At 38.1% G+C, this 24886-nt stretch overlaps 1 protein-coding gene across 6 annotated transcripts in view; it reads right to left on the minus strand.

Annotated features, from left to right (window-relative positions):
- The window catches only part of LOC134536685 (RING finger protein nhl-1), a 382369-nt gene that overhangs the window by 49800 nt on the left and 307683 nt on the right, over window positions 1-24886 (minus strand). For all 6 annotated transcript variants that reach the window (XM_063376533.1, XM_063376534.1, XM_063376528.1 and 3 more), the window contains 3 exons: window positions 21730-21866; window positions 10692-12314; window positions 8564-10022 (listed from right to left, as the gene is read on the minus strand). In XM_063376533.1, coding sequence (XP_063232603.1) covers window positions 8564-10022; window positions 10692-12314; window positions 21730-21864 — 3217 coding nt within the window. In that variant the 5' untranslated portion in view covers window positions 21865-21866. The remainder of the gene's footprint in view (window positions 1-8563; window positions 10023-10691; window positions 12315-21729; window positions 21867-24886) is intronic.

The raw sequence follows: 24886 nt of genomic DNA on the forward strand, positions 1-24886 counted from the left end.
AGACTAATGTTTTCTCAGTCAAAACTCGACCGAACAAAAGAGCGACTGAAAAAAAAAATGTAAACATTAGTCGAATGATCTTGGCCGAAAGTTCACACGTCAGTCAACGATGCTGCCATCGTCACAAAGGAAAAATAACGAAACGTACATATTCTGTATGAAAGAATGTGTTCTTCATAATTGTTCAACGTTAACTCTTGACAGGAGTGTGAGAAATATGGCTTGCGAATTACAAGATATAGAACTATTATAACGAATCATTGGTGGATATTTGATAGCCATAGAAGCAAAGTATCACAATAAATGTTTAACATCTTTCAAAAATGGCCACAGAAGTATGGAGAGAAGAAGAAACTCTGTGTCGTCTGATAACAGTTATATTGACGCAATGGAAGAATCCCGGGTGTTTGTGGAGCTTGTCCTTCATTTAGAATCATCTTTGGAAGAAGTAAATTACATTTTCAAAATCTCTGATTTATATATTTTATATGAAAATCGGCTAAGGGTTATGGGCTTTCCGAAGAAAGTCAACAAATCAAGACTCAAGAAAAAGCTACTTGAACACTTTCTTGGTGACTGCCAAAAGCAATCTGATGGTAAAAACGTACTTCTGGTTTTCAATGAAGGTCTCCAAAAACTACTGAAAGATGCTATGCTTTCACACGATTTTGACCAATGACTCGGGTTTCCAAATTACTGCGAACAGAAATTTCTAATGCAGTCGTACCAAAATTCGCAGGTTCTTTTGTGCCAAACTGTCAGAGCACTCAATACCAGCAAACTTAAAAAAATTTGTATCGATGCTTCTATATGAGCCAAATATAAAAGAAGAGAGTATTAAAGTTAGCAAAGCATGTCTTACCATATGTCAGTTGATAGTGTTCAATAGCAAGGTTAGGACACCAGCATCTACACAACATTATATTTAAGCCTTTATGTCCATGCTCACACAAGAAGCAAGGCACTGGCAACACAACTTTATGAATGTGGGATTAGTGTCAGCTACGACCGGGTGTTAGAAGTTCAGGACTTGCTCACAACAGCTGCCTTCCAACGTTACAAGGATGATGATTTAGTGTGTCCCACTCAACTCCGTAAGGAACTATTTACAGTAGGTGCTCTGGACAATATTGAATATAACCCTTCTTCAACAACTTCTATAGGGTCTTTTCATGGAACCAGCATAAGTATGTTTCAGTTTCCAAGTTTTATGAACCCTGGCATACCAAGACCTAAGATTATTGTTCCAGTTGCTGAATGCCACACGAAGCCAACACTACCCGATATCTACCGTATTGTTCCAGCTGTGGTTTGCCATACGGGAAGCCTAAAAGTACCAGACATGCCCATGCGGAATATGGAAGGCCAGTGTGAAAAGGCTATGAAAAAGGAATTACAGTGGATCAAAAATAGTATTCCCATCCTCCAGAAAGTAAAGATAGAAACTGATGATGTAGTGGCCTGGGGTGCTTATCATGCATCTCGTTAAACTGAGGCTAATTTTATACCTAGTATAACATCCCTTTTACCTTTGTTGAAGAAAAAGCTGCAAGCATAACCATGGTAAAACACGGCATGGATATTGTAAGAGCTATTACCGAAAGCTGCAATCCGAGCCAGGTTCGAGTCATTGCCGTCGATCAACCACTATTCACCTTAGCTAAGTACGTTCAGTGGCGTTGGCCAGAAATGTATGGAGAAGATAAGTATGTTGTAATGATGGGTGGGCTTCATATTGAGATGGCTATGTGGAGTATGGTTGGTGATCTGCTGCAGGATTCTGGATGGATAGAATTTCTTACTGAAGCCAAATTTGCATCATCCGCAATGGCCAATTCTTTCTTAACGACATCGCATCTTACTAGAACAAGACACGCACATCAAGTAACAGCTCTTTCCTTGGCAGTGCTTCAGGACAAAGCATTCAAATCTTTACCTGGACCACATGATGACGAGGCTTTTGTACAGTGGAAGAAAGACATGATTGGAAGAAACCCTACAGTTGAGTTCTGGAATCTGATTTTGGAACTAGAACTCAAAGTTTTGATGTTTGTACGTTCACACCGTCAGAGAAACTTCCCTCGTTATGTTTAATTTATGGGACAATTAGTCCCTTGGTTTTTCATTTTAGATCACAAAAATTATGCCCGTTGGCTTCCCAATCACATTAGAGATATGAAGTGTATTCCAGATGTCATCAAAGATCAGTTTCAGAGCTGTTGGTCTTTTCCGAAGACCAGCAGGGCATTTTCAAGCATGCCTTTGGAGCAGGCACACGAACAAAATAACAAGATGGTCAAAGTTGCAGGTGGTGCAGTTGGTCTGATGGAGAATCGAGATGCTTTTAGAAGGTGTATGGTTTCGGGTACAGAAATTTCATGTATTTTGAATGAATTTGAAGATATCACAGAAGAGTCCAACACCCATGATAAAAATCATGAACAGGGCTTTTCTACACAAAATACAGTCAAAGATCAAGTCAACAATTTTGTTGAATGTATCTCATCAAAGTTCAACCCCTTCCTTAAATGTGACGAACTAATCAACATTTACAATCACGACTGTGTCGGAAAGGAAATGGTAAGCGAGCTACGCACAATGCTGGATACTGCAACAAACCAATGTACAGCATATATAAAAGATGTTATCATCGATAGGACAGTTTCAATAAACAGACCACTTAAAAGGAATCATGTAACACTCTTTAAGCAACCTGGACGTAGTGCACAACGAAATAAATGTGATCTGAGCACTGACTTAAAAAGTGACTATGGACTTTTCGCTCAACTGTTTGTAGCATGCCAAGTGCGTCAAAGTGATCTTTCCGAGTTATTTTCTCACGAAAACCACCCATGGCCTCCATCTATAAGTAAACATGGAAATTTGAGACTTACAAGCGATAAGTCAGATTTGCTGCCTTGCCTTCCTCCTAGCAAAAATCTTGAACCACCTAAGTTTGATATCAAAATATTTGATGGACCTTGCATTGTACATGCACTTCCTAGATATGAGGCAAATACTTTTGGAGACTATTGTGATATCGTATTCTTACCATGGATCGATAATCAACTTAATGACTGTTCCAGAATAGATGTTGTATGGGACACTCTCAAAAAATACAGTCTGAAATGAGCTACCCGTGCTAAGAGAGGGAAGGGAGAAAGGAGAAAAGTAACAAGAGAATCTAAACTTCCTAAAAACTTTGTTACGTTCCTTCAAAATTCAGAAAACAAAACTGAGCTCTTTGCCCTACTTAGTGATACAATCTCTATGCATAATGTACAATAAGATAAGCATTTGTTCATCACACATGGTAAATGTGTCATTTCTAAAATCAGTGGTACGCCCATGCCCGAAACTGATCACTAAGAGGCTGATACCAGAATGTGCCTTCATATACTGGGTGCATTACAAAAAGGTGCACCTAACATCATTATAAGCACTGTGGATACAGATGTGGTTGTAATACTAGTAAGCATATTTTTCAAGCTACTTACTTACAAACCTCATTTTCAACTGTGGGTTGCATTCGGTAATGGTAAAAAGTTCCGATATTATCATATCAATGACATTTTCCAAGAGCTTGGAGAAAACAGGTCACAAGCATTATCATTTTTCTATGCATTTACGGGCTCAGATAACATATATCAATTTTCTGGTAAAGAGAAAAAAAACGCATGGAAAACATGGAAGGCATACCCTTCAGCTACTGAAGGATTTATTTTTCCTGCAAAACATCCTTATAAGCCAGTTGATAATAAACCAAAGGAGTTTGAACTCATCGAGAGATTCACATGCATAATGTACGATGGCACCACAGAACTCGACTGTATTAATGAGGTCAGACAGGATCTGTTTACACAAGGAAGACAAGTTAAGATGATGCATAATCTACCGCCCACACAGGATGCTCTCTTGCAACACACAAATCGATGCCTCTATCAATCTAGCATCTGGCTAAATAGTTTTAAATCGTTTCAGGATACACCTAATACAGCTAATTTTGGATGGAAATATAACGAAGAAACTTGGCAACCGATCTGGATGTCCATACCCGAAGCGAGTAACAGTTGTAGAGAATTGATAAAGTGTGGTTGTAAGGTTGAACCCCTCTGTTCTAACAGTTGTTTTTGTAAAAAGGCCGCACTTGCCTGCACTGCTCTTTGTCACTGCAAATGCCATTGTGGATAGTGTAATTGTGAATGAACTGTAAGCATCTTTATGTTAAAATATAAACATTTCAAATTTTATCAATGTATGGAACATTACAGCTCAGATATTTGTCATATTGCAGGTGCCCAAATGCATGATCTAGCTATTTTTTTATGATTGTACACTTATTTATACTTATTTCAACCACATTGAGGTCTATGTATATTTCCGAACATTGCAAGTTATTGGAGAATTGTTTAATTTGAACACTAACTGCATTTTATATTATCAGAAAAAATCTTAATTTTGTGGTTCACTGCAATGACCTATAAACAATTAAAATCTAAATATCTTATAATTATATATAAAAACATTGAATCTATTACATATGTTTGGTGGATTTCTTCATTATTAACCCTGCAGTTGTGGTTACAGTTGGTGTTATTTTTCGGTGCAAGTAAAATAATTGACAATGAAATAAAAGTTTGAAAATTTGTTTCTCACAAACTATTTAACCTACAAAAATGGTAGTGGGCTCATATTGCAGAAAATTTAATTGTTAATAAAACCCACACTCACACATTTTGCCATAAACCCAACAGTTTGGGTGCTATACAGATATTTTTGGGCGAATGACAAAAAATTTAAAACTAAATTAAAGTTAAAAAATTTATTTGTCGCCAAATATTCAACCTACAAAGACGTTCTTGGGCTCAAATTGTAGAAAATTGAATTGTTAATTAAACATATGCCTACATGTTTTGCCAAAAACCCGACAGTTAGGGCGATTTTCAGCAGTTTTTTAACGAGTGACGAAATATTTGGGAGAAAACCAAAATTGCGTCGTATTTCAAGATGGCGGACCCAAAAATCGGGCACCACCCAACAGTTTGGTAGTCCCAAGTGTATATATGAGCTGTACAAAATCTGACGCTTTAATCCAGCGGGTCACGATTATTCCGCTAAGCCACCACACTATTACAGGCAGTCATCGTTTAACATAGCTACACACTACCGTCAGAACCAACACTTTAGTTAGTCTACTGTCTCTAAAGTTAAGAATACGGAATAACGAAATCCAATGGACATTTTATTTAGGAGGCTAGTGTTAAAAACATATATATATATATTGCTTTTTTTGTTAGACTTTTACCATAGTCGTTTACATAGGACAAAGACTATTTGTATTTATTCAGCAACGCTCCTCTCTATTTTTCTTTCCAAAAATATAAACTAAGTTAGGAAACTCTGAATTTTAAAAAAAGAATAACATTTGATCCCTTTTATGACTGTTCTCACTTAGTTTCAATAAATGAATAAGAAATGCTCATGAAAATTTACTGATAATTTTAACAGTGGAGAATGTCAGCTCGGCAAAACCATATTGTAGCCTCGGAACCCTTGGGCCCATTTGACCGATAATCGATCTTCATGTGCATTTTGAACTGATATTTCGTGTATCATGGACAAGAAGATAATTATATACGGATAAATAAGTGAAATGGAACAATGATTTTGGCAAGGAATTGTCAGTTGCTTACAGTGTAAGGAACATCACAGAATTTGCCTACAGTGACAATGGGAAATACCTTGAAACAAAAATCAGGTTTGTATTCTCTGGAATTCCAGCCCATTATCTCATCACTGTTTTATTCAGTTACTGTAAAATTGGGAGTTAAATGATGTAAGTGCTGTAAAACCTACACATAGCCAGATGATCTCTCCTGCTGCATAAAATTTCTTCAATGAAGAAATTTCGCCAACTACAGTTAGTTAATTTTCAAGTCTTTCGGAGGCTACTACAATCCTGTATGCCCTATCACTTCAAAACTTTGTTACTTTACTTAAAGCTTGTTAATTCATATTAATATTTGTATAAAACTAAATTATTAATTTTTAATTTTCTTAGAATACCAGATTTTATGGTTTCGTGGACAAAAGTCACAAATATATCTTGGCTTCTGGGTTGGGTCCACGTACTTGTAATTAATTATGTTGTCGATCTTTTTGGCATGCCTTGTTTCAGTCAACTTACAGGTTGATTAAAAAAGGAAGTTCCTTATGTCCTGGCACAGTTTTTATACCTAGTATTTCGGGCGATGTGCCATTAAATTCCCGAGGGAAGACATGATTGACGGTGGGTGTGACCAATCACAAAGTAACTGTCCAACTCATCGCTTGACAAGAACTCATTAAATCATAACCTTGACACTCTGTGCGATGTCAACATCAGTCTGTAATCAAGGCTAGTTAGATGCTCAAAATAGAATGAGATTCCATCGGTATCACCTTGGTGACCACTTCTGCTGATAAATGTGTCACTTTTTAAGACGAAGCTATTCAAGAAAATAAGTACAAACAAAATAAATCTGGTTAAGATATAAGTATGATACTTATGCTACCTGTTTATAGAGACGCAATTTAGTCACATTCTTGAACCACCAGAACCACCAGCAAGATAAAATTAAGTTAATCCTGGATTTGGAGAATGTAAGTACTCAACTCTTTCTGGTTTTACTTGTCAACGGAATTGGATGCACAATGAAACCCAAAAAGAGTACAGAATACTCATAAAATCAAATATGTAGTTAAATGGGTCTCCCACATTTCTTCCTACCACGACGGACAGTTATATTTACACTTTTAAAAAGAAAACATGATATCTGCGACGAAGGTTGTAGTTAGAGATAATAAAAAAAATAATGAATACATTGTGGCATACAGCTACCCAAAAAAAGAGATATCTTCATTTATGTACAACAACAAATAGTTTCAATGGAAACAGTGGCCATCAAATATATTTTTAAGCTCTGCCGTACATCAAGGATACTAAAAAATAGCAAGCAAAGTCCTTTATAAAATATTACATTAGTATAAGTCAAAAAACGTTCAGTTAACTGAAGTCATCTAAGACCCGGTGAAAGACTAAGTCATGTATAAGAATCCTCCAAGTTTTTGCAAAATAACATGCTGCTGCAAGAATATTCATGTAAAATAAACTGATGTTTGGATCTACATTTGTCGAAAACAAATATTCAAAAACACCAAATAACAATAGAAATCACTCAGCCGTATCACAGCATTACAATGAAACCAAACTCCTAACTTACTTATAATATTACCGTATATATTAACATCCTAATTCAAGCCCCAAATATTCAGAAGGGCCATGGAATTAAAAAAAAACTCCCCAACAACTCATCAAAAGGTAAGGCTAGAAATAAGTAGTCTTTGATTAGCTAAAATAATTTATGGTCAAATTCTAAGAATAAGCTTAGAAGGATGTCTCTTCACCGTACGAAGCAGAATTGCATACGGCCATACACAGGAACAGCTCACTGCAAACGTCTTTATATAAATACTGTGCCAGAACCTCAATTCCTGGAGTTGCTTATCGTCCTTAAGATGGCTGCAAAAGGCAGCAACAAGCTAAACATTATAACTGCACTCGGAAGGACCCAGGCTTGAACTCCGACACAGCCAACCCAAAAGAAATCAAATATATGATATTGCAAGATAGACAGAATTCTAAAATATCTCTTTTTATTTCTTATTAATGAATGTTTGTCTAGTTATGATATTAAAATTTCTGGTGGTTTAATGTGTTATCGTTTGGTAACGTTTAAAGAAAAATAATAATTTTATAAGTTTGTATTATATTTTTATATTCTAAATTATATTTTAATAGAATGTATTTTTGTTATGGTGGTTTAAACTTGATAGAATTCTAAGTTATGTGTAATTTACAATAATTTTAATACAATGTGTCCATAAAGAAATGTTTCAGAATCAATTATATATTATAACATTTAACTAGGACTATTGACAATAAATCATAAACCAATTGAATGTAATTAAAACTAACTTTATTAAAAATGTTCAATATGTGCACGCACCTTTATTTATGTGGCACACATCCAACCTAATGTCCCATTATTCCCACATTTTTGTTAACAAGTCCGGAGTAACGGAAACATTAGCCTCTTTAATTAATTGTGTGTCTCATCTCTGGCAAATCATTAGGTAGTGGCAGAACGTAGACACGATCTTTTATAAAGCCCCAAAAGGAAATAATCGCATGGCTTTATGTCAGGTAAACGTGGAGACCAACAAAAAAAAACACTTTCATTTCGACCATTACGACCAATCCAACACTCAGAGACTTCGATGTTCAACCACTCTCGTACAAAGAGATCACAATGTTGCCAAATAAATTTTACAGGTTCACGATCACTAATTGGGTAAAAAGCCATTATTTCAACATAGTTGGAGCTGAAAGAGCATGCACTTATGTAAAACAGTTTTAAATACTCCTTAATTGTGACCATGGACCAACCCTCTAACGGTCAAAGATGATACTATTGGGACAATATTTCTTGGACATAGCTCACAAGGTAGGTGGAGCACTGACCTGCTGCTACCGCCGTAGCTGCTGTGGGGGAAGTGGGGGAGCCTGCCGGGTTTTTTTGGTCGTCATCAGAGCTCTCGATGCTGGCCGAGTTGTGTCGCAGCGGCAGGCCCAGGGACAGGCGCCGCGCCGCGCTGCTCGCCGCCGAGGAGGTGGCCGTGCCCCCCGGGTCCTTGGAGTCCTTGGAGTCCTTGGAGTCCTTGCCCGCGCGCGCGCCGTACTTGTTCTTGAGGTAGCGCGCCCACGAGCTGAGCGCCGCGCCGTCCTTCTCCGAGCCGCCGGCCGGCGGTCTCTCGGGCGAGGCCTCGCGTGGCTTGAGCGCGTGCGTGGAGCGGCTGCGCGCCAGCTCGGAGCTCGCCGTGCCGGGCCCGTAGCGCGACGCCAGGTAGGACGCCGGCATGGCCGTGGGCGACGAGGGCTCCTCCGCGTCGTCGCCGTCCTCGCCAGCGCCGAAGTTGTGCGAGCTGCGGCTGCGCGCGAGCCGCGTGCGCCGGTCCTTGAGCGCCTGGTAGCGCGTGCGGCCACTCGAGTACTTGCCCGCGTCGTCCGCCGCGGCACCGTACCTGCGCGGCTCGGCGTCCTCGTCGGGCGACACCACCGCCGAGCTCTTGCTCTTGTTCAGGAAGCGGCTTGTGTAGCCGGAGGACCCGTGGCGGGACGGCGACTCGTCGTCGGGCTGCGCGCGCGACAGGTACCGGCTGGACGGCTCCTCCTTGCCGGCGCCGTACGTCGAGGCCGGGCTCCGGTAGGAGGCGCCGCTGTCGACGGCCGGCGTGTTGCTGTATCGCCGGGCACTGTAGCTGCCCGTGTCGTCCCGGCTGCCCTTCCTCTGCTGGGTGTCCGTCGTGTCGCGGGCGTGCGCGCTGCGTGCCAGGAGCGGACCGATGTCCGTCTTCTCCATCGCCTTCGACGGCGCGGGCGCGGGAGTGGGCTTCTTCGTCTTGTGGTCGTCCGACTCTTCCTCGGAGTCGGTCTCCTCCGACTCGGAGCTCGTCTCCGTCTCCTCCTCCTCCTTGGGCTTCTCGACGGGCGGCGTGGTCGTCCTGTTGGGCAGGAAGCGGCTCTGGAAGCGCGGGGTGCCCGCCGCCGGTTCCTTCTTCGTCGTGTCGGAGCCCGTCGATGATATCCGGGTCCTCGGGGTGGAGGTCCCGCTGCCGCCACTCTCGCCGCCCTTCGTCAGGTACTTCTGCTTGATCTCCTCGGTGGAGAAGACGGCGCCCGTGTTCTTCACCGCCGTCGACGAGGCGGTCGACGAGTCCGACGACGTGGACGAGTCCGAGCTCGCGGACCGCGCTTTCTTCGGCGTCTGGGGGGAGGCGACGGCGCCCGCGGCGTCGGAGGACGCGGAGGAGCGACGCGACAAGCTGGCGGAACCCTGCCTGCTGGCGGCGACCTTCTTCTGCGTCTGTTGCAGCGAACTGACGGAAGAGCCGTCGTCTGATTCCGCGTCGCTTGAAGCCACCTGAAAACACAGGAGTGTGATGTTAGCTGGTTACGGGATTATAGGAGGTTACAGATCGTTAAGAAAGGAAATCACAACATATATTACTAAATGAAAGGACAATTGTTTAGTGATTTTAGTTTACTAAATGTGCTTTTACTTTATTACTTTAGGATGAAATTAAGTTTTCGAAAGAAAGTTAGATGTGTTAAATCTAAATGTGGTCAATTCTCGCGACATCACCAACTCACCGCGTAAATCGTGATGTCCATAATGTCTCACTGCCAATAATTTTAAAAACGGTAGGCTTCCGGAAGTATGACGACACATTGCAACACGTATTATAAAAATATTTTTATTTGTACGAACTTTAGAATGCTTGGACGGTAGTGCCAGATTTCAGTTTTGATAATGTTCTGGTCTATATAGTCACGTTAAAGATTATATTGACATGGTAATGTTTGTACTGTTCTGTTGTCTTCGTTAAACTGTATTTATTTTACATCCATCTGGAATACTCAGATTTTTTTCTGTAGCTGTGCATTACCAGAGGATAGGTACTCTGAATATATGTAAGCATTGCAGCACAGCCGTTCTTTGTATCACGTATTAGACTATCGCCAACTCATCTAACAAATTGTCCTCTAACAAAGCTTTACTAACATGGACAATGGGGAGAGGGTGTTATACCTCGGGTGCGGTTGTTCTAGAGGGAGACTGCAGCTCGGAGGCTGGCGCCCTGGCCGAGGTCGGCGACGGAGGGACGCTGCCGTCTTCAGAAGAGTTCTCGCCCCCGGCAGACCGCTGCTTCAAGGCCGCGACTCTCTCCGACGCAGGACGAGCCTCTGTCTGAGCTTCAGGCGCCGTGGACGAGGACGGGGCGTTCTTGTTTTGTTTCTTGATCTTGGAGATCTCGTCATCTTCGCTGACCTGCCGCTGGGCGGCCTTCTTCGGCGCCGGAGCCTTGGCCTGGGGCTGCGGCGGCGGCGGCTCCTTGTCCTTCTTCTTCTTGCCCAGCTCCGACTCCTGCAGGCGCTTCATGACGCGCGGCGAGTCGTACAGCCGGAAGATCCCGCTGAGCGGGCCCTTGGTCGCGTCCTCGGTGTCCAGAACCCTCTCCCGCTCCTTGTGCTGGTCGCCCGTGAAGCGCACCGCCCGGCCGGCCTGCGCGTCGGTGTCCGAGTCCGCGTTCTCGCCGTCGCGGTGGCGCGTGAAGCGCGAGCGGTAGCGCGACCTCGCCGACCTGTTCTCGCTGTCGTACGGAGACTCGAACTCGCCGCCGTAGTCGCCTCCTCCCCCGGACCGCCCGTACCTGGTCGCGTCGTAGCGGTCGTTGCCCGCGCGGTTCGCGGCGTAGCGCTCGCCGAACTTCCTGCCCCCGAGGGGCGAGACCCTCCCCGAGGGCTGGTCGCGGTCCTCGCCGTAGCCGCGCTCCTCCTGCTGCCGGAACTGCGAGGTGAGGCGGTGGTCGCTCTTGGAGCGCATCAGGCCCGCGCCTCCGGGCGGCTGCAGCAGTCCTCCGGCGCTGGCGCTCGTCGTGATGGCGCCCGCCGAGCCGGGCTGGTGCGGCGTGTTCATCAGCAGCTCCCCCAGGCCGGCCAGCAGGATCACCAGCTGGTTGGGGTCGTGCGACATCGTGAAGCGCACCCTCCGGTTGTAGTCGGCGTTCTCGTACTCGAAGTTCCTGATGAACTCCACCGTCTTGAGGAAGATCTCCTTGGCGTCCATCAGCTCGCAGTCGTCCCACTCCACCGACTCGGTGATGTACTTGTCGGCCAGGTCGCAGTTGCTCTGGATGTTGGCGATCTCCAGCTCGAGGTTCTCCTTGAGCGTGATGAGGTTGCGCTTCTCGCTGGCGAGGTAGCGGTCCACCTCACCCGACAGGAACTCGCAGCGGTCCTTGATGGCCTTGGCCAGCCGGCGCTGTATCTCGGCCACCTCCTCCGACACGGAGCTGCAGTTCTGCTGCAGGCTGACGGCGTTCTTCTCGACGAGCGAGAGCGCGTCCTGCAGGCGGTGCAAGGCGCGCCGCACCTGGTTGTTGATGCGCGCGATCTCGCGCCGCAGGATGTCCATGTGGGCCTCCTTGCAGTCGGCGCAGATCTTCTTGTCGCAGTGCAGGCACAGCGAGCAGTAGGACTTCTCGGAGCACACGCTGCAGCGCTCCATGACCTGGCCGCTGGTGGGGTCGGGCAGCTCGCCCGTGATCTCGATGTGCAGCTCCAGGAAGCGCTGCAGCGTCACGTTGGTGGGGAAGCCTTGCACGCCCTGGTAGGGGATGCGGTGCTCGGCGCGGCACTCCGGGCACTTCACCTGCAAGCCGCGACCAACAAGCCTCACACCAGGAACTACCCCGGCACGGACAGCGCGGAGAACTCCGGGAAGAAACATCACACACTGGTCTGTCAGTGCCTCATGACAGGAATCATCGCAACTGTCTTGTCTAAGGAAGCAGTCATCGCTGCGTTGTCAAAAACATCTGGTTTTTTTTATTTCATCGCTGGGTTCACTTGTGCGTCACTGTGTTTTCGTAGTGTTGTCCGTGTTATCAGTTGTCTGTATCATCGATCGGTTTGACTGTTTGTCGTTGAATTGTCCAAGGTTTTTTATTTGTCTGTGTCATGTGTTCTTGTTACAACTTTCTCGATGCTGTATGTCCACTTTGTTCGTCTATGGTGTGATATTTTTTCCGATTAATTGCTTTTACAGAATTCTCTGCGCTGTCTTTGCGTTCACACTTTTGGCATCGGCTGATTTTGGTGGTTTCTCTGTGTACTTGTGTGATTATTTTTATTTTGGTATCTGTTTGATATACAGTGAAAACCACCAATGGCGTATGTCCATATATATTGTTTTAATTTAATATTATTCATTAGAAGAATAGTTTAAATAACGTATTGTATGATAGGCCATTCTCCCTGAAGATAATAATTTTATAAACAGTTGTAATAACATACCACCGTTTATTTTTCATTGATGGGTGTGATTCTGGTGCAGTGCAAAGCTGAATTTAAAGTGAATGTACATAAGCCTTCTTAATATTAAAGTAGGTGTTAATTTATTGCATTTCCCTTCTACTGTTACCTATAAAAATTTTACATTTCTGGAACAGATTGACTACATTAAACTAATATGTAGTAAAGAGTTAATCACTAAAATTAAACTAAAACAATTTAAAAATCTCTTAAACACCTTTGTTCAATGTATTGTATACTTGCCTTTAGTTATATTAAAAATGCATTGTGATACGTCAAAACCTTTAAAATACTTCATTAACATATAATTTCAATCAGTACTTTCCTACGATTTATCTGAGAAAACATACATTTATGTTCTTACTAATTTTCCAATACATAATACAGAAATAAAATATTAAAATTTTATAGTCGTAGTAATTAAATGTGTTATAATTTCGTGATTTGTTTGGCATTTTATTTAAAAATGTTTATGTCTTTGTTACAAAACTTTATGTGAAATGTATTCGGAAGTTAATATTTTGAAATTTCGTACCTTATTAAGTTTTTTCATTTGTGAAAACATTTTTAATGTATATTGTTGTTTTACTAAATATTAAAAAGCAGTAAAATGATTGTTAGTTAAATATAAGAGTATTTAACTGACATTGGTGAAGATTATTTTACTTTTCCCCAGATTCTAAGCTTTAGTACCTTCTTAGTACAATTTAATAAAAAAACATAATATAATAATCGCAGTATAAGAGTTATAATTAATTCATAGTACAGTTATAGTTCAGAGTCCTTACAGCATTAAAAATTAGAAGTTACGAATTAAAGGTAGGCTACATATGGTATGTAAAAAAATTGTTTTGTATATGTTTTATATATGTTTTATATATGTCTAAATATGCAAAAATCATTTGTTTAAAAATTGATTTTAACATGTTTCATAAAATAATACAGGTTTCTAACAAAATTATGTTATTGAAACAGAAATGTTTTCCCCCATGATGAGCTAAGTTATTTTATCAAATGAAAGGAAATTAACACGCATCAAAAAAGAGAGATAACTAAAGAAAAATTAAAATAACCCCTTGTGTGTAGAACAACATAGTTCTTAAATGTGTAATTTTTTTTTTAGTTTAGGACTTTAATATCATCACATTCATCCAAAAACACTCAAGGAGATTTTGAGAATCTTGCGTTGAAACATGTACCGAATGGTTGCCAAACAGGAAGCAAACGTTTATGTCGAGGCCTAGTCTTACGTAAACATGTTTCAGGAAATATACAAGCTATTACGAGCAACAAAGCTCTCTGATACCACGCGGCGTTTTTTTTCCGGATATACGGGAGTAAGTAATCAGTGAAACAAACTGGCATGTAAACACATTTCTTCGAATGAAGTGTGTTACATCACACTTAAGTCAGCTCAGAAATTTTTATAAACAACTATACCATCTGACAACCTTCAATAATTTGTTTCGATTTTAAGAAGAGTTTCTAGATAAAGAAGACATAAATTACATTAACCAACAACATAATGGAATTAATTTAACTGGTAAAAACGTTTTCGATGTGGTTATGAGAGCTCAATTAATTTAAAAGGGTAGGATTTTTTGTATCAATTAAAAAAAATCTGTTGCATCACTACTAAAAATTTAAGGCAAAGAATATCGAAATGTATTTTGTTATCCTACAAGTTATATTAAATGGCTTTTTATTAACCTTAAATAAATTACGGAAGGCGGCAGGGAAAACACACATACGAACACATAGCTCACAACAACGCACGGAATACAGTATTTAAAGTATGACGTGCAATTTGACTGCAACCAATAAAATGTATAATGACTGTGAAATATTGAGTGCCGTTTTCGATTCGCCCATGTCCTTGTTCGTAAAAAATTGTTCTGTTACTGTGTGAAAAAAAATTGTAGAATATCTCAACAAACAACTGATATTTGACACCGTTGTCGTAAATCATACTTTGATGAAAATTAACTTTTATTGGCACTTGAGTGTTTGAAATTAATTGTTTTTTAATAATACTTTAACTAATAAAAGTGAATTTGTTTGAATTTTACAGTCAATTGCATTGTGTTTCATACATTTTCCGAAACATTATAGCGATGCAGATATGACAAAGGCTAAATAAAATTTGATCGTAAAGATGTGTTCACGGTAAATGAGAAAAATAAGCTTTTTGAAAAAAAAATTAAGGAACATAATATGTAATATCATTAAATTTAAATGTTTGTGCATTAATCGTAAACCATTTTTATAACACGAAAATCGGATGAGAATTTCTAAATTATAATATTAATTATTTTTCATGTTCTTTGGTTATATATGGTAATAAACGATAATGTCATATGATCTGAATGCAAAGGATAAAGTTTCAATTAACTAATTGAAATTATAAAATTGTTGCACAATCTAAAATTTAATACTAATTGACAAATTTAAAACGAGTAAAAAGTGTTACAATTTCCACAAAATTACTTGCTAGTAATAACAGGCATATTTCGAGGAACCCAAATTGATACATACGTTTACAAGCAATCTTTCACTTACATGACACGTAAGATACTTAATGATATACAGGAAAAGCTAAAACATATTTCCCTTTCCTTGTTCTGAGAAAACTATAAGTCCTTCCTACTCAAAAACCAGTGTAATTTAATGCATAGGTTAATTTATTTCTGTACTGTTAATTTATATGTATTATTTTGTTTTAATTGTATTATATTAGTTTGTAGTTAACTATTTATTTATGTGTTCATAGTGGAATTTTTTTTATTCACATACCAATTGAAAATCAATGCCAAGAGCCAAAATTTGGGCTTGAATAAATAAAATAAAAATGTTTCTCGTAAATAAATTTGTTGCCCGTGTACTTGTGGTAAACGAGCTTCTGTCCTTGATCGTAGCTAGTTATTAGTTGAGCTCTGCAAACGTGAATCTAGTGTTTCGAAGAGTGGCAGCTAGTCGAATAGTCCCGTCACATACAATGTTTCTTATTTATTGAAGGTAGCAAGGTTGTGTGTTCGCAAATGAGCTTAGAGGACTATATCCTACTCTGTGTCATGAAAGCCGCAGTTACGAGGTTGTAAAGGCAATGCGATTTTGCAATGTTTTGACTCTGCCCTTTACAACAAGAAGTTAAAAGAAGGTACGAAACATTAAACAGTCTTCAACCCGGAAGGAAATCTTCTTCAATTTTTATTATAATATTATTTTATTATAAGTGCCAATACAAATTTAAATTCAGTAATAAACAGCAATATGGTCGCAAAAATCATATTTTATTCTCGCCGCGAAATATTCAGCTGGGTATATTCTCAAAACAGTGTTTTATATTTGCCCAAAAAACTGTTTCTCAAAGTGATATGGTTCGCGTAATAAAAGTGAACCTGAGCCTTGAAGGTTCTTGGCTGGGAATAATTTATAAACATTTTCTGTTGAAGGATATGGACTGATTCTCGCCTCATTTGCATGGCAACATTGTCTTATGTTACGTCGATATATCACACCAAATCTGACGATGAAAACAGCAACAATGTGCGTTTATTACTATTTTCTCAATGAGGCACTTTAAGGGACCAACGCTTTTGTTGAAACTATTAAATTGAATGTACGGTTACTTCACGCAGAACGTATTAATCGCACTACAGCCATGAAATATAAACCATTAAATGTAATGAAAATGGCTTTTACAGGAGGTAAGAGAAGTTATAACCTCAACCTATGTGTCCAAACTGGCGCAAATATTTGACGGTTCTACTTTTCAAGTTCATTTAAATGCAGGACGCAAACATTTTCTACTGCGCATCTTGAGTGCATCGTTTATCTCAGTGTTTCACATACGTCAATAAAGTTTAGTAAACATTTAGTTAAACTATTGGTCAACAGCGAAGTTATTATAGAGGAATCATGCATGGCATTATAGTAACGGACTACCGTATAATTTGTTTGGAGTGGTAATGAGAAGTTATGATTTAAGATATTTTTTGGTATACGGTAATACTTCTTAGACAGTGTATCAAAAAAGCCTAAATAACGGACAAAAAAGATGAATATGCAAACACAAAGGAAACAAGCCAAAATCAACTGGCATAGAAAATTCGGTCGAATGAATAAGAAACAATGACAAAACAGAATCAAAACGTACAGTAAATAAAAATAAAAAGGCTTTGCTAAACACTGTGACAAAACAGTCGAATCCAACTGTTGTTTGTTTAGACGTCACTATTTATGGTACTATATGTAAATTTTCTTACGATTTAAAGTATCAGATATTTTATATAGTATGATTTAGTCAATTTATTAATTATGACAAGTACTGTAATAAGTCATAAAATTTATAAACTACAGTTATATTTGTGTTACGAATTCAATCAATTTATCCATCTATCTAAAAATACATGGGCGTAAAAACTAAAGCGTACCGAGATAGGTTATGTAAGTTTATACCTATTTCGTCTTAGGCTAATGAATTAACATATGGATCTTACTCAATGGTAAATAACTATTTTATCAAACACACTAGATAATCCTTACTAATATTATAAATGCTAAAGTAACTCTGTCTGTCTGTTTGTCTGTTTGTTTGTTACCTTTTCCCGGCTGAACGGCTGATCGGATCGTAATAAAATTTGGCAAGGAGATAGATTATATCCTGGGGATGGACATAGGGTATCTTTTGTCTAAAAATATAAATTTTAAAAGGGTTAAAATATATATCTTAATTTTATGTTATGTGTGTCATATATACAAACTGTTAGTGTCATTCCTCTATGTCTGCCGAGCAATAGCTTTCAAGCCATTACGTTAAGTTTTGCTATTGTAAGGAACTAAATAGAGATTAAGAAAAAAATGAAGATCTTGACAGTTTGTTGTGTCGCCATATTTGTTTCAATTTTCAATACCGTTTTTGTATATTACAATTTAAATTGCAGGGAAAAAAATCATGTTTCAAAAACACATAAATAGTGAGTGTGTGTCATTTCTCTATGTCCACGAGGTCTCGCCGCGTCAATTTTTTCCTTGGGGCGAACCCGTCCGCTTGATTAAATAAACAGCTTTTATCGTTGAATGATTTCATGATTTTTTTCATGAAAATCTGCTCTCATAAAAAAGTTGGTTTTATAGACATTCAATAGGTCTCTCTCTCTCTCTCTCTCTGAAGATCAATCTATGAATCGTTAAAAAAAATTTCCTTAATTTTTTTAGATTGATTTGATACAATATGATTTCACTAAAAATCAATTTCGACCCCTTCCTATTTTCATTTCCACATTACGAAGTTTCACTTCTTCCACGTGGAGGGACTCCACGCAATATTTTTGCATGCAATTAAAAACTATTTTTTAATGATGCCAAAGAAGTATAACTTCTCATGCGCGTTCCTAAGTACAAGCACCCATTTTTTAAATTAATTTCATCTATATATATTTTTTTTCTCCCTACCTAGGGCACTCATAATTCTTTTAAATTTCACGTGTATGTTTTCAATGTCATTCGAGTTGTACAATTTTTTTTCTCAAATTGGTCATTATTTATACTTTGTTTCATTTTGGAAACATACGTATTTTCAGTATTATGACAAATAAAAAGAAATTAGTTTCACTAACATTCTTAGGTTTTTATTGTGTGGATAGTTTCAAGTTTAATATTATGTAGGTACATAAATTCTTAAGCTTATAACTTTCTTCGAAATTTATTCATAGGTTGGTAGGGCCTCCTAACATTTTCTATTTGTCAATATTGTAATTTTTTTACAGTACCTACTTATTTGCAAGGAGTTTGGTTTAGTGTTTATAATTTATCTGCTGAGCGTCAAGAGTCTTAGGGCTGCCGAGACCGAAGACCAGAAATATTTATCAATTATGTAATATATTGTTGAAAAATTTGAATTTTACTATTTCAGGAAAGTTGATTTTTTTATTGATTAGAATAGTTAAGTGTAATTGCCATCTTCTTTTATTTCATATTAAACATTATGTTTGGTTGAGTGTGAGATAATTTAATTTATGTACGTTTTAATTTCATTTAATTTCCAATATATATTCTTACCTACCTACTTCTATTAAATTTCCAGTTGTTTAATTTTTTTTTGTCAAATTAGTTGTTATTTACACTTTTTGTTTCATTTTGGACTATGTTTTTTTTTTATTTAATTCAAAGATTTATGGTGTGTAGAGGGAGTTATATCTCTATTAATTTCTATACTCCTTAGGATAAGCGGAATATTGCCACCACAGTTTTACATATAAACAAATCCTACAAATGTTTAAAACATTATTACAAATAAAAAATAGTTTCAAAAACATCCTTAGTTTTTTTTGGTATGTATAGTTTGAAGTTTAATATTATGTATGTACGTAAATTCTTAAACATACAGTTATTTATTAATTTATTTTGATAATTATTCTTGGTAGGTAATAAGCTTTCTATTTGTCAATATTGTTATTATGGTAGATAGGAGTACAGTAAATGCCTACATTCTTATATTCCTTTATATCTTTCGATTTTAAGTGTTTTCGAGCCATTCAGGGTCCTCGAACCCACCGCCCCCCTCTGGGAACAACGCCCCAAAATTTCGACAATTTCAGAAATTTCAATTATCTATTCTTTCGAGATGGAGTGTTCCAAAACCTACGAGGTCCTGAACATCCACTTTCCGCAAAAGTGAAAGCCCCAAAATTCAGAAATATAAGAATATATATAATTGGATGTTGGCATGTATGACGTCGATAAACTCTTACACCGTTTGACCTATCGCCATGAAAGTTGGCACATCGAAGTGTTTTTATCATGGAGAAGGTTTTTATGCTAACCATTTTTTTTTAACTCACCGCTAGATGACGCTGTAGCGCATCAACTTCTGAACCTTTCAACCGATATCCATGGGAAAACAGAAAACCATAGGTCACAGATACAAAAACAGTAATTATGTGTCATTTCTTAATGCACGCCACACTGGACATATCGCAATTAATTTTGCTGTAACTCGCGGACAATATATCACCCGGTGTCAGCCAGGGCAAAGCCGGGTACTGCAGCTAGTAAGTTAATAAAGAGATATTTAAATAGGCAAATTGTTCCATTATTACTTATACTCCAGCAAAGAATAATTGCATGTAATTATCAAGATATTCCAACAATTATATCTGTAATTTTTGAGATACATTACAACAATACAGAAATTATTTAATAAACATGATTTATTATTATTCATTACACAATATATTTTAATCGAAATTGTACCCAATATAGAACATTAATATCTTATCATATAAGATTCAATTAAAAGTGTAAAGAATCACGAATCTTAAAATCCGGAGTTAAGGTGAACCCAGATTACACTTGCAAATATCTTCAAATATCTAAATATATTTCACAGTGATCCATAGTTTAAAAATAGTAGTATCCTTTTAGTACAACATTATAAGGATAGATCCAGCTAGTTATTCAACGGGGAGCACAAGTATTAAACTTCAAGACTACTGGTATGTTCATTAGTAACCTGCCAAAACTAGTTGTTATTAACCTAAAATCAAGTTCAATTCTTTAAAGTTCTTGAAAAAATAAAGAATAATTAGTCCGTATGTACTCATAATTTTACTCATGTCTAAGCAAAAAATATATATTTAGAGAGATTTGTGTTTCTAAATAATATTTTCAGTAATAAAGTCTACGTACATAAGCATAAACTGGAAACAAAATTACATACATAAATGTAGATATTTCAATTCTAATCTCAATTAAGATTTTTTGTAAAACTGCCCTATAAGTAATCCACATTTGACTATAAACAAAATATGTTTAGTGCGATGATATAAATGTAAAACCAGCTAATGTAATTACTTAATTCAAAATATAATCATAAACTTTATTTTTGATACAGTTTATTCCATCTAGCAAAACCTTTCTTAAATTACTCACTCATTGTTGTTCCAATAGAAAATTTATATTCTGATTAACGCCTAGAGGGATTCAAAGCTTGACCTGTACGAATTCTGTTTCCGATGCATACAGCCTACAATATCATTGAACTTTCTTATTCATAGAACTCATAGATTGCAAAATAAATAATTTTTTATATCGCGAAGATGCCAGTTTATGAGAACTTATGTGAAAAACACACGTTTCGAGACGCAACGACGGTAGTAAACATGTAGTATAATCAACACAACGTGAACGCAGAGACGCACAGGCGAACCCAGGATGAGACAAACACAGTAAACTCCCTAAGTCAACAATATTTGTTCAAATACATCAAGAACAAACAGACCACTGTGTTCATCTGTGCCATACTATTTTTTTATTTTTTATTTTTATTAAAAGTGGTCGGGTTTTAATGGTACACATCCAGAAATGTTGATATGTTATAGATAGGGACACCTGTATTTCGCGATTTCATTTCATGTCAAGGTATTTCACAAAACACTGTAGCTTTTTCTAACAGTCATGGCAAATTGTGAGGGTGCAGCAGTACGGTGACCACATTCTCACTGGTCCCGTCAAGAGCGGGTCGACACCTCTCACCGACCTCAGCCGATAACCACAGGAGAAAAGCTACACTATTTTGTGAAATACCTTGACACGAAATGTTTACAAGAAATACAGGTGTCTCTAGTTATATAAATAGCTAGAGCAATACGAGTCTCAGAATAACAGAGCTAAAAACACTTACGGTAACTTGGAATACGCTGGAGTTTAAAAAATGGCAAAATGCAGTGAAACAACGAGGGACAAGCACTGACCTGGCGGCGCACGTAGTCGACGAGGCCGTCCATGCACGGCTCCATGCAGAAGGAGTGCTGGCATGGCAGCAGCTTGGGGTTGCGGTAGCGGTCCAGGCATATGGCGCACGTCAGCAGCTGCTCGAACTGCTCCATGCCTGCGGACACGCGCACACCCTGTATCACCTCGCCCCCGCCGTGTCTGCCGTGTCAGTGGTGGCTGACATTAGATACAGGAACATATCCTTATTGTAAACATACCTTCATCAATTCATGGCATCCTCTTTCGGCAAGATACATTGAAAAAAAATTGTTTTTTAACCAGGGGAAGCAAAGATGAATGAAATAGACTCAGTTACAAGATCAGAAATGAAACACCATACTAATGTAAAATAAGGCAAAAATTTAACAATAAACCGTATCTTGGAATATGTTTAGCTGCCTTAAAATATTATTTGTGTTTATTATTTTGTTTCGTTCTTTGACCTACATTAGAAAAAAAATTTGCTTTGCATGATCCATGATGCGTTCAGAGTGTATAAATTTATAATCTTAAGGGGAAAGTAAAATGCAATACCTGTAGAAGTATAATATTAGTGTAGAGGTATACCATAAGTGTATATGAACCTATTGCCGTTAAATAATACGAGATCTAGAGTTCCGTTATCGGTCTGGTAAGTAACGTAAACACAATAATAATAAATTAAACGTTATAAATACATTTGATTTTTTTTTTACTTAGGAAGTTATTTCTCTCCCTGAAAAAGAGACTTGAAAACATTTTAAACTACTAGATATTAAAAATATTTCCGGTGTGGCGTTTCATCACGCAAATATCGTAAATGATATTATTAATTTAAGGATTCCTTACATTCTTTAGTTCTAAATTAAGGCTTGTTAAGCGGTAGTCGTATGATATTAAAAGTTCATAATTTATGTTAAAGGTTCATGCTCTCATGGTTTATTTGACGTGATAACGTCTTATAAATCGATGTACGCCACCTACACGCACGAAAAATTGTCACATTCCGCCTGAGCCATTTTGCAAGAACCAGCCAACCACCGTGCGAGAAAATCTTCTATAATATCAAACAGGTTAAGGCGGGCTTTTTAAATAATTGTTCGTGATTATATTTAAACAAATTATTTAAATTAAATTTGCAAAAAAATGTAAAAAAAATTGTAAATTAAAAAGTAAGCAATTTTTCATAAATGTTTTCTTATGACGTTATCACGTAAAATTATCGTCCGTAAACCGACTTTACAGACAACCCCCTTTTTAAATTAGTCCAGTTTGGTCAATAATAAAAATAAAATTGTGAAAAACTATTTTATTCAGGGTTTATGTTTACAAAATATCTACATCATTTATCCACATAATCGCTATTCAGTTCCAAGGACTTTTTTGAAACGCTGCACCATTTTCTTTAACCCCTCTGCACAGAGGTTGGCCGCCAGGAAGTGCGGCTACTCGCTGGGCAGACGAGTGAAGTGGGAAACCCACACACAGGGGCATTGCACAGGGCACTGGTAACGGTCCGTTTGCACACAAAAATCGTATTATAACAACGTCCTCACACGTCCAACCTGGCTCTCCTTGACACCTGGTGTTGCCGGAGAGGGGCCATGCCTGCCAGGCGCATAACTCGCAAAGATGCCATCGCATCGTAGCAAGGTGTGGGATGCTGCTATAAATGCCCCTGTGTGCAGGCTTCCCGCTTCGCTAGTCTGCACTGCGGGCAGCCGCGTGACCAAATGTACATCATTTAAATTAACAGCCTTGAATTTATAAAGAAAATTATCCAGAATAAAAAAAACACAGCTATGTACATTGAATCAACATGCTAAAAGTAAGCGCTTCCTTGGAGATTTTTTTATTTAATAGATAAATAGTTACTATTACTGCTTACCCAAGTACACTGTTATAATTGGTAACAAATTAATGGGCTTTTAGACGAAGAATTCGCCTCAAATAAGCAAGAATTGATCGTAATTTCAGGTTTCTGGATCGGCGTATAATCTAAAATTTGAATTCTTTTTGTCGTTATAAACAGAGTCAATACGAACGTGGAACAATTAAGGGTTATCTGGCATTAGTCTTAACAAGTTTTTGAAATTTTACTTGTACACCAATGTAATTCTCGTGGATTTATTTTCAAAGCAAAGGAACTTATTTCACACTAATTTACAAACGTAATGGTAAAATTTCAAATATCCATGGATAATTTTAACAAGGTTTATTCGTAAATTTAAGGTAAAATGTTTTGAAACTGTAAATGCCCAAACATTAAAACTATAAACTTATTAGCAACACATCTTACAAAAATATTTTTCAAGTCATATTTAAAATTTGTAATTTTTTAATTAATACTTCAGAGATCTCGTAGTAATCACCTTAGATCATAAACCCTGGATAATATTTTTCTTTTTTCTTTTTTGTGACTGAAATGTGAAGTTAATAACATACATAGCCTAGCACGAGTTTATTTTATGAATAGCCATACAAAGACATACATTTAATACTTGATCTCAAGAATTTTATAAAACTGCACTTAAATGAATTTCACGTTTTGTTTTAGGATCAGCAGGGCGTAAAATATAATTTACTGTTTAAGTACATGTGAGTGAAATTTATTCACTTTGAGCAACTCTGACCTATGTCATTTTCTTACAGACCACTCTATTGGAAGAAATCACTCTTTATCGGGAGATGCATGTTAGTGTGTCGTTTGGTTTACGTTTTTATTATTAGTAAAATATATTTTAAGAAATGTAAACAATGTTCATTTGTAGAAACAGGAAAAACACAGAAGTATTTTTTTCAGCCCATTATTCAGGATTTTTACAAAATATTTCGGATCATATAAATATTCACTGAATGCCGTGTTCATTATCGCTATTGGTGGCTTGTTAGTTTACCCGTTATCGCATATTATTCATTTTTGATTTCTACACTGGTTTTCTTAGCAGTGGTATTATTTACTGTTTTTGATAATTGTAACTGCTATTACGCAACACACCCGCACAGGTACGATATTTTAAAATAATTTGTTATCCCGCAAACACAGATTTGTCAAACGAAAACAGTTCTTTGGCTGAGAGTGAACTCGGCTTTTCTCCGACGTCCGTGCTACCCAACGTAGCCGCGACTGGTCTAGATGATTTCTAAAATAGGTTC

The sequence above is a fragment of the Bacillus rossius genome, chromosome 11 (genome assembly GCF_032445375.1).
Source record: "Bacillus rossius redtenbacheri isolate Brsri chromosome 11, Brsri_v3, whole genome shotgun sequence".
Lineage (NCBI taxonomy): Eukaryota > Metazoa > Arthropoda > Insecta > Phasmatodea > Bacillidae > Bacillus > Bacillus rossius.